Source organism: Cherax quadricarinatus, chromosome 41 (assembly GCF_038502225.1).
Source record: "Cherax quadricarinatus isolate ZL_2023a chromosome 41, ASM3850222v1, whole genome shotgun sequence".
NCBI lineage: Eukaryota > Metazoa > Arthropoda > Malacostraca > Decapoda > Parastacidae > Cherax > Cherax quadricarinatus.
The window spans coordinates 2,121,645-2,134,144 of NC_091332.1; the positions used below are offsets into that span (position 1 = coordinate 2,121,645).

The following is a 12,500-nucleotide window of genomic DNA, read 5'->3' on the forward strand; positions in this document are numbered from 1 at the left end:
GCTCAAGAGTCCAGATACCAGTGATGTCTACCAGAGTAATCAAGGACGCTGGGCAGGCAGAGCACAACTCTGCGAATATACACAATGCGTCAGTAGCTGGAGTAACGGACATACACAGTCAATAGCTGGAGTAACGGAAACACAGACAAAAAGCTTGAGTAACGGACATACACAGTCAATAGCTGGAGTATCCGACACACACAGTCAATAGATGGACTAACGGACACACACACAGTCAATAGCTGGAGTAACGGAGACACAGTCAATAGCTGGAATAACGGACACACGGTCAATAGCTGGAATAACGGACACAGAGTCAATAGCTGGAGTAACGGACACACACAGTCAATAGCTGGAGTAACGGACACACACAGTCAACAGCTGGAGTAACGGACACACAGTCAATAGCTGGAATAACGGACACACAGTCAATAGCTGGAGTAACGGACACACAGTCCACTCTGGAGGAGTGAACTGTGTATCCACTCTTAAACTGCTCTTAAACCAGTGTGTGGGCAAACACCATTCTCACTATATTTATGCATGGTGATGGTGGTGTAGATCATGGTTCCCTACCATGAGGTAGGTCAAGGGGACAACATGGACACCCATGAATGTGTTCTTGAGTTAAGAGGCCATAATAAAGCTCCATTAAAACTTTGTCAACACTTTTGTATATATTATTAACATAGAGAAGAATTAATTATAAATTCTGACAGGCAGTCTCCTCCCTACGGCGGCATTACTGGGCTAAACAACAAGGCAATAAGAGCTATATCTACATTGAACGGCAACAGTGGCTTCGCGTTTCGATGAAAATTCAGAATTTTCACATCGCTTGGAAGTCTAACTTTAAAAAGCTTTAAATGTTTAATTTCCCGAGGAATCCTTACTGATTTATTGAAGGCTCAGTTGCTAGAGATGCTGCTCTTTAGTTGGTTACTAGAGCAAGGAAGCTACACTGGGACGACCTTCATCAGAATAGTCCGAAACATTTACTTCTGTGATATTCTAGATTTTGACCACACATACACACAATATATATATATATATATATATATATATATATATATATATATATATATATATATATATATATATATATATATATATATATATGTCGTGCCGAATATGTAAAACTGGTCAATTAGCAAGAACTCATTTAAAATTAGTCCTTTCTAAAAATTTTCTCTTATACGTTTAAAAATATATTTTTTTCATTAATGTTAATGTAAAAAAAATTTAATTTTGCACCAAAAGAATCTTAGAAAACTTACCTAACCTTATTTTAACACGCGCAATTTATTTTAGAATAATCCAATTAAATATATTTTAGATTTGTTTACAATAATTGAATACTAAACAAACACAGTGAAATGTAATTTTTTCGTTAGGTTCAGAATGATTTTTGTGAAATTATTGCATAAACAAATTTTCACTTGTCCTATATGGCAAGATGAACGTTGCTATTTAAGCCAAGATCGCAAGTTCTGCCTATTCTGCACGACATATATATATATATATATATATATATATATATATATATATATATATATATATATATATATATATATATATATATATATATATTTTTATTTTTATTATCACACCGGCCGATTCCCACCAAGGCAGGGTGGCCCGAAAAAGAAAAACTTTCACCATCATTCACTCCATCACTGTCTTGCCAGAAGGGTGCTTTACACTACAGTTTTTAAACTGCAACATTAACACCCATAGTACATTTATATATATATATATATATATATATATATATATATATATATATATATATATATATATATATATATATATATATATATATATATATAATGTACTATGGCTGTTTGGAGAATAATTGTTAATATTAAAACATAAGCCATGTGTTGACAACAACATACAAAGTAATGGATGCGCATTTCGACCTTCAGCTGAGGTTCTATTTGTTATATGATTATATGAGGTGAAGTATTGGTATATGTTTGTTTATTTATTTTAACAAACCTTATAAAACATAACTATTATTTATTTTTTTGGCAGATGTTCAAAACTGAGAGAAATCTTTGAAACTTGATTCGTCTGATAACATCTGACTAATAATAATAATAATAATAATAATAATAATAATAATAATAATAATAATAATAATAATAATAATAATAATAATAATAATAATAATAATAATAATAATAATAATAATTATTATTATATTTTTATTATTATTATTATTATTATTAGTAGTAGTAGTACTAGTAGAAGTAGTAGTAGTAGTGGTGGTGGTAGTAGTAGTGATAGTAGTGGTGGTAGTAGCAGTAGTGTTAGTGGTGGTGGTGGTAATGGTAGTAGTAGTAGTAGTGGTGGTGGTAGTAGTAGTGGTGTAGTGGTAGTAGCAGTAGTGCTAGTGACAGTAGTAGTAGCGGTAGTAGTATTAGTAGTGGTGGTGGTAGTAGTAATGGTAGTGGTAGTAGTGGTGGTGGTGGTGGTAGTAGTAGTGGTAGTAATATATTCATGAAGAAGCGCTGAATGCGAAAGGGCCCTGGTGACCTGTTGAAGGACAATTCTTCTCTGGTCGCTGCTGGCAGATTGTGATGTACTCAAATAATATCAGAGTTGAAATGTTGATGTAAAGCTTTACCTAAATATTTATTGAGCGAGGGGAATATAGTCGCTGGACTGACAGAAGTTCATCTCACAGAACAGTAAAAACGATACAGTTGGTAGCAATTTTGTGATGAAAACCAGGATTGCTTCATAGTTCAAACAGCAAACTGCAATTTCCTATTGAGTTTAAGTTATATATATATATATATATATATATATATATATATATATATATATATATATATATATATATATATATATATATATATATATATATATATATATATATATATATATATATATATATATATATATATATATATATATATATATATATATATATATATATATATATATATATATATATATATATATATATATATATATATATATATATATATATATATATATATATATATATATATGTCGTGCCGAATAGGCAGAACTTGCGATCTTGGCTTAAATAGCAACGCTCATCTTGCCATATAGGACAAGTGAAAATTTGTGTATGCAATAATTTCGCCAAAATCATTCTGAACCTAACGAAAAAAATACATTTGATTGTGTTTGTTTAGTATTAAATTATTGTAAACGTATTTAAAATATATTTAGTTGGGTTAGGCTAAAATAAATTGTACTTGTTATAATAAGGTTAGGTAAGTTTTCTAAGATTCTTTTGGTGCGAAATAAAAATTTTTTACATGAACTTTAATGAAAAAAATACATCTTTAAACGTATAAGAGAAAATTTCAGAAAGGACTTAATTTTAAATGAGTTCTTGCTAATTGACCAGTTTTACATATTCGGCACGACATATATATATATATATATATATATATATATATATATATATATATATATATATATATATATATATATATATATATGACTTTTTCTTCCTTGAGGGGATGATGAAAGTGGGGTGGCTCAAGGATCTATGCTTGTCCCAGTAATGTTTTAAATTTACATACATGACTTACCAGAAGAAATTAAAAAATGTATGAATATATGGGATGAGGCAAGAATCTCAGGTAAAATAATTATGAAATATGACTACACCTCAACATGATGCTTCGGATAAATTGTTCAAATGGAGCGATCAACGGATTGATGGAATTTAATGGTTTTAATGGTATGGTGATACCGACGAACTCTGGAAAAAGACGTTTGTGTGCAGGTCAGGACATTTATTAAAGGAATCGTTTCGTCACGAGTGGCTACATATTACTGATAAAGCCTTATATGGGTATAATTTTAATATCCAAAGTTGTACTCAGGTGTCCTTTTCCACATGGATTTTAATGTAAATAAATGTTATGTAATGAAAATAGCAGAAATCAAATTCAGGTCACAAGAAGAATACACTTTGAGAGACCAAATATTGATAGAGAGAGAGAGAGAGACCTATGAGTCATCAATAAAAAATTAATTTAAAAGTTCGTACGGAATGAAATTATAAAAAACTACTATACCACGATATAGAATCATAAAACATAACTCAAAAATATATTAAGAGAAAAATCCCTCTAACATCATATTATATTGTATTAAAATAATCCCAAAATAAAAATTGGTAGAGGACTTTATATTTTGTCAAGTCTTAAATATTAGTTGAGTCAGGGATTTGCACCCGACCGAATAATTAGCTTCAAAAATGCATATTAAGTCGTAAAAGGACATAAAGAAGATTTCCAAGTACCTGCATCGTGGATAACAAAAATCCACATTTGTAAATTGAGGAAGATAATGAGACAGAAGGGAAAGTAGATTCTTTTTTTGTTTTAGGAAATAACTTTGCTCACTCAGCAGCTGGGATAGTAGTTGCCTCCGTAAAGATAGTATAGACAGTGGGATAGTAATTACATCCGTCCAGACAGGTGCTGTGGCTGTATGTACCATCATACAGACAGACAGTTACTGCTGGGACAGTATGTACTACCATACAGATAGACAGTTACTGCTGGGACAGTATGTACTACCATACAGACAGACAGTTACTGCTGGGACAGTATGTACTACCATACAGACAGACAGTTACTGCTGGGACAGTATGTACTACCATACAGACAGACAGTTACTGCTGGGACAGTATGTACTACCATACAGACAGACAGTTACTGCTGGGACAGTATGTACTACCATACAGACAGACAGTTACTGCTGGGACAGTATGTACCATCATACAGACAGACAGTTACTGCTGGGACAGTATGTACCATCATACAGACAGACAGTTACTGCTGGGACTATGTACTACCATACAGACAGACAGTTACTGCTGGGAAAGTATGTACCATCATACAGACAGACAGTTACTGCTGGGACAGTATGTACTACCATACAGACAGACAGTTACTGCTGGGACAGTATGTACCATCATACAGACAGACAGTTACTGCTGGGACAGTATGTACCATCATACAGACAGACAGTTACTGCTGGGACAGTATGTACCATCAACACACCCTCACGCTATCCTCAGCCAGTCGTCCGCACTAATTACGTTGGCTGCAGACACATCATTAACCCTCTGGAAACAAATCATGCAGTGTAAACAACGAAGCCAAACAGCTCTTTCCAATCATTACATGCGTGAGGAAGACCGACATAAACACGGAGAAGCAATGTCAACAACAATGATGAACACACAAGTGATGAGAATAGCAATAATAATGATCATAATATAAATAATAATAATAATGATAATAATAATAATAATAAAAATAATAATAATAATAATAATAATAATAATAATAATAATAATAATAATAATAATAATAATAATAATAATAATAATAATAATAATAATAATAATAATAATAATAATAATAATACCACTACTACTACTATTATCACTACTACTGCTATTACTAGGACTACTACCACCACTACTTCTAAAAATAATAATAATAAAAATAATAATAATAAGCATCTGGAGAAGGAAAGTTAATCAGGCTTGATCTAAGGACAAAAGGGTTGCTCCATTTCCACGGTTCAAGAGCCCTTCAACAGCATCTAGGCACCTACCTCGAAGATAAATAATTGTAAAAGTCGAGGAAAAATGTAGTCTTCGAGAGATTTAAAGCAAATTAATTCTTATGGATAATTTAGCTCCCATAGATGATATCCTGGAAGGATTCTCATTAAGGAAGCGTCACTCAATGTCATTCAGCAATTCCTTGGGAATAATGATGTCTATTTACCAGTAGAATCTGTTGGGGATTCAGTGAACGTCACGTTCTACGTCTCGCTAATTAGGAATCGAAATTACGAGGCCTAATGTGATGTGATTCGTTCCATTGATACTTTAATTATTAAATGTTTGTGCAGCTGGAACGTAATTAGCGTACCTTTACACCGAGGCGTCTGTCTGCACCCGTCTGGATGAGGATGTAAGAACACAAATGCAAATAGTTTTACACATCATTATTGGTTAGGGTCTCAGTCGTGGGACCTCGGTTACTCCAGTGACACAAGAGAATGAAAGAGACAACGGTACATGTAGACTGAGAGTCACAAGAGATGGTCAAGTGGAGGTGTGACGTTACCTAATTGTTGTGGCACTCGTTATGTGAGAGATGGTAACTGAATGTGTCTAGTGAGTCCTGTTGTAATCATCTCTCGTCTGCAGATTATATATATATATATATATATATATATATATATATATATATATATATATATATATACAGAGAGAGAGAGAGAGATGCCATCTAGTTTAAATAATCAGAGGGTGACACTTGCTGCATGTTAAATGAAAAGTTATTAGTCATGTTTGTGAGAATAACTGCAAGATAGGGGTACTCTAGTGTGATCCCGGTCAGCCACATAACCAGGATCTCTCCTATGTAGAAAGAATGAGCAGTTCATATAGAAAACTTGTGTTATTAGTAACGAGCATCAAGTGATTTACCAGTGTAAACAAAGTGCTGGGAGAGGCATTGTGTACCTTGTATACGTTTCTTATTGTGATTTCTAGGAAAGTTTTAATCAATTTGTGTTTGATGCTGTATACATTTTGTATGTAATTTTTACGTCCATTTCTTTCAGGAATTTTTGGAATCGAAATAACTTTTCATTGACTAATAAAACCCTTTTTTTTTTTGATTCGTATACGCTTTTTACAGGAAAATCTCTGCTCTAGTAAGAGCGTTAATAATCAACCTTTGATTAAAACAAATGTGTTTTTCTTCATTGCAGTAACGAAGACAGGCATGGTGGCGGTGCTGGCGGTGCTGGCGGTGCTGGCGGTGGTATTCCTGATGGTGGTGGTGACCTGTTTACAGTCACCAGCTGGGGAAGGTACTAGTGTGACACTCTTATCTTCTTCTCTCGTTACTTGGATGGAAATAAATGGTATAAAATACCGACACAATGGAAATATAAACACAAATGCAGTATAATGTGATCCTGACTTGAAAAAGCCCACTGTGTGGGCGAAACGTAGTCAATAAAGGATCACATTATACTGCATTTGTGTTTATATTTCCATTCTCTCGTTACTTGCTGATACTAGGAACCACATAGATATATATTTCTTCACTGTGTCATGAAAGTAGAAATTTTTAATAAGATTCAGATTTATTTTAGTTCTATTAATACTAAAAGTATATTTGGTGACGCTTTTGTAAATTGTAGCTGATTTTTCCATCAATTTTCCCATGATTTATGTCATAATATATATGTATATATATATATATATATATATATATATATATATATATATATATATATATATATATATATCCCATATATATATATATACAGTATATATATATATATATATATATATATATATATATATATATATATATATATATATATATATATGGTTTAGAAAGACACGTAAGCAAACACTATGACATATTTATTAGAAAACGTTTCGGTCCTGGGATCTTGATCACTTCTAACATACAGAGGTAGAAAGACATTATACATATAGGCGGAGAGTGAGGTGTGACGCACGTGACCTGAGGAATGTCATAAGAACATAAGAATGGAGGAACACTGTAGAAGGCCTACTGGCCCATGCGAGGCAGGTCCTTATCAAAACAACCTCTGCCTATGAGGAGGACGGGTAGAGGATGAAATCATGTGACTCCTGTGTTGTTGGGTTGGTGCTGCTTAAGTGTCATGTATGCCAATGTTTTTGAAATTGGCATACATGATACTTAAGCAGCACCAACCCAACAACACAGGAGTCACATGATTTCATCCTCTACCCGTCCTCTTCATAGGCAGAGGTTGTTTTGACAAGGACCTGCCTCGCATGGGCCAGTAGGCCTTCTACAGTGTTCCTCCATTCTTATGTTCTTATGACATTCCTCAGGTCACGTGCGTCACACCTCACTCTCCGCCTATATGTATAATGTCTTTCTACCTCTGTATGTTAGAAGTGATCAAGGTCCCAGGACCGAAACGTTTTCTAATAAATATGTCATAGTGTTTGCTTACGTGTCTTTCTAAACCAACTTGTCGGTATTTATTACCAAGGTTTATACCATATATATATATATATATATATATATATATATATATATATATATATATATATATATATATACATATATATATATATATATATATATATATATATATATATATATATATATATATATATATATATATATATATATATATATATATATATATATATATATATATATATATATATATATATATATATATATATATATATATATATATATATATATATATATATATATATATATGCTGCAGTTTAAAAACTGTAGCGTAAAGCACCCTTCTGGCAAGACAGTGATGGAGTGAATGATGGTGAAAGTTTTTCTTTTTCGGGCCACCCTGCCTTGGTGGGAATCGGCCAGTGTGATAATAAAAAAATAAATATATATGCTCCTTCAAACAACAGATCCTGGCACAACTTGCTGCTTTTTGGCAATGCCTGTTTGGCTGTCCCACCAAGGAGGGACAAGTCACTAGCAACACATGTTATTAGGGCAATAAATGCATTCCCAAGGGATGACAACCTCGTCCGTCTCCCCCTTAGGGCGACAAACACCCGCCGGGCAAATGCCAACAACAGGACACCCGACGCCTCAAAAATCAGAGCCCAATTAGCAAAAAAATAGAAGAGGGTAATATTATTGGAGCTTTGAGACTTATAACCAGTGAGGATACCATCGCTCCCAAGGACGTCAGCACGGCGCAAGCTCTGAAGGACAAACATCCACCCAGGGCTCCCAGTACCAACATTGACCTCCCTGACATTGCAGCAGGCGAAGAACATCTAACCTTACAGGATGCTGATGCGTATAAAGCTGCTATGTCATTTCCACAGGGCTCAGCAGGAGGTTTCACCGGTTTAAGGCCTCAACACTTAAAACAAATACTCAATCCAGCACTTGGTGAGGTTTCAGAGAGGCTGCTGTCTGAACTCACCAAATTTTCCAACCTGTGCCTGGCTGGCAGTGTCCCATTTGGTGCCTCATTGTGTGCCCTCCGAAAAAAGGATGGAGGAATCAGGCCCATTGCAGTGGGTAACACCCTTCGGCGCCTAGTCGCCAAGGCTGCAGTAAGAAGGGTGAGTCAAGAGGCTGCTGCAATGCTGAAACCAACTCAGCTCGGTTTCAGCGCTCAACAGGGCTGTGAAGCAGCTGCCCATGCAGCACGAGTATATATCAAAAACATGTCCGATGAAAAAGCCTTGGTCAAATTGGACTTTGCCAATGCTTTCAACTCAGTCAGAAGGAATGCTGCTCTCCAAGCAGTTTATAGAAACTTCCCTTCCCTTTATCCCTTCATAGAATCGTGTTATAGTGTGTCCAAACTATTGTTTGGGAACCATGAAATTGACTCATGTGAGGGCGTGCAACAGGGGGACCCTCTCGCCCCCTTTCTATTTTGTTTGGTCATCAAGGAAGTCACGGAAGCACTCTCCAGCGAGCTCAATATCTGGTTCCTGGACGACGGTACCCTAGCTGGCACAACAGAATCTCTCCTAGAGGACATCAGTAAAATTAAAGACATGGGAGAAAGCCTGGACCTTTCTTTAAACCCCACCAAATGTGAAATAGTTTCTACCAATCAACAGATGATCCAGAATATTAGCGCTGTTTTACCAGGAGCACGAGCCATTGATCCAGCCAATAGCACTCTCCTTGATGCTCCTCTTGGGTACAATGCCATCGATCTGATCCTAGAAAAAAAAGTCTCAGACCTCCGGACAATGGAAAGCAGGATGAAAAATATTGACACACACGATGCCTTCTACCTACTCACCAGGTGCCTGTCAATCCCAAAACTTACCTACTTTCTGAGATGCTCCCCAGCCTTCAGCAGTCCAAAACTCAAGGAATATGACTCTCTCCTGAAGACCATGCTAGAGAGTGTATTGAATCTTTCCCTTGACGATGGACAGTGGTTGCAAGCCTCACTTCCGGTCAGGCTTGGAGGGCTGGGAGTTCGCAGATCCTCCCAGATTGCTCTACCAGCTTTCCTATCCTCTTCCATAGCATCAAACGAGTTGATAAGACAAATTCTTCCTGATACCCTCAGTGACTCAGCAGGAATAGAAGACCCTAGCTATGCCAGTGCCATCACCGAATGGGAGACTCTTGCTGCTCCAGCACCAAACCCTAGTGCAGCACTGGCTCACAAACAGTCAAGCTGGGATGGCCCGATTGCTGAAAAGGTGCTTGCCAACATGCTCAGGGCTGCAACATCAGATAGGGAGATTGCCCATCTCCAGGCTGTGAGCGCACATCACTCCGGGGACTTCCTCCAGTTCCCATATTGGCAATGGGAACGCGACTCGACCCTAAGACCCTCCGTATTGCAGTGGCTCTGCGCCTTGCTGCCCCAATTCACACAGAATGTACGTGTATTTGCGGCGAAGTGTAAGCAGACCAATACGGTCTACATGGTCTTAACTGTTCCAAAACCAAGGGCTGGCATGCAAGACACAATGAGGTCAACGACATCATTAAGAGAACCCTTGCTACAGCTGGATGCCCTGCCGAGAGGGAGCCCCGATCACTAGCAGCCAACAATACCCACAACCCAGCAAATCGCCCCGACGGGATCACCATCTATCCTTGGAAGAATGGCAAGCTCTTAGCATGGGACTATACCTGTGTGTCCACACTGGCTGACACCTATATCCATCACAGTGTGGGGCGACAGGGAGGAGCTGCTGACCACAGGGAGGAGCTGCTGACCACAGGGAGGAGTACAAGATCAGCAAGTACAGGGACATTAGCCAACAGTATCAATTTGTCCCAGTGGGATCAGAGACCTTGGGATCATGGGGAAAAAAATGCCACACGTTTCCTTAAAGAATTAGGTTCCAGACTCATCGACACCACCAGGGACCCAAGGGCAGCCACTTTCATGTTCCAGCGCCTCAGCGTAGCCATCCAGAGGGGAAATGCTTGCTGCATAATTGGCTCGCGTCCAGCCTCGGAGGAGCTGGAGGAAATTCATGATCTTTGATACATTGTGCCATTGTATTCATGTTTATGTTTTTTTCTGTAAATGTATTCTGTTTATTAATAAATGTTCACATAGAATATAAAATATATAGGGGGTGGTAGGAGAAGAAAATATTGAAACAGCTCCGGGGAGAACCTTGAGTTTTCCCTGAGGTACGTTTATTATCTTCTCCGAGGATGAGGGTCCCCATTCCAGCTATAGATGTGGTACTTCCCTATATATATATATATATATATATATATATATATATATATATATATATATATATATATATATATATATATATATATATATATATATATATATATATATATATATATATATATATATATATATATATATATATATATATATATATATAAATTCCTGCTTGTCTGTTCTATCTTTGTCTTCGTGTTTCGTTTTCATATCATAATATACAAAATAAAAATTTCTGCCTGCTTGCTCCAGACAATATTCTTATTGTAGTTGATTTTTAAGTGTGTACTCTTATATTGGGTAATAAATGTTATATGTGTATAGAGAACAAGGTGAAACTGTGATTGGCAAATTTAATATAGCCAGCTACTTGATTTAATATAGCCATCTGACTGATTTAATTCTGCCAGCTTACTTAATTTAATATATCCAACTGACTTGATTTAATATAGCCAGCTAACTTGATTTCCCTATATTCAAGGTATTTAAATCTGTTTCAAGATTGTGTCGGTCGAAGTGTGAAAGATCCCTGAGTGTGTTATGTCCTTGAAGAAGAGGCAGCCAGAGTGACACCGTTGATGACTCCTCGTTGATGACTCCTTGTTGATGTCTACTCGTTGATGACTCCTCGTTGATGACTACTCGTTGATGACTCCTCGTTGATGACTACTCGTTGATGACTACTCGTTGATGACTCCTCGTTGATGACTCCTTGTTGATGTCTACTCGTTGATGACTCCTCGTTGATGACTCCTCGTTGATGACTCCTCGTTGATGACTACTCGTTGATGACTACTCGTTGATGACTCCTCGTTGATGACTCCTCGTTGATGACTCCTCGTTGATGACTCCTCGTTGATGTCTACTTGTTGATGTCTGCTCGTTGATGGCTGCTTCTCCACTATATACTATCTCTGTGCGACCTTCACGTTCATTCGTTCTTCACGGTTGTTAGGAAAAACCAGTGTTTGTTCTTCACTAGAGATTATTCTCCACGACTGTTCTTCACCTCTCACTATATTACTGGTATTCAGTATCGAGGCTGAGGGACTGACCTCCTCAAAACTACTTAATCGAGGTTGCGCGACAAATCACCTCATCCTTTTTTTCTCCACTTCTGCTGTTTCCAGTACGTTTCACATCTGTATTCGACTGAAGAAGCCTGCAGAACAGGAGAAACGTTTCAACAATAAAGATACCGAATTGTTGCCCCCTGAGGTTTGTTCATCTCT

At 36.5% G+C, this 12,500-nt stretch overlaps 1 protein-coding gene across 2 annotated transcripts in view; it reads left to right on the plus strand.

Moving 5' to 3' along the window:
• Positions 1–12,500, plus strand: part of LOC138853810 (putative uncharacterized protein DDB_G0277255) — an 18,339-nt gene that overhangs the window by 5,036 nt on the left and 803 nt on the right. For both annotated transcript variants that reach the window (XM_070092817.1, XM_070092818.1), the window contains exon 2: positions 6,799–6,900. In XM_070092817.1, coding sequence (XP_069948918.1) covers positions 6,799–6,900 — 102 coding nt within the window. The remainder of the gene's footprint in view (positions 1–6,798; positions 6,901–12,500) is intronic.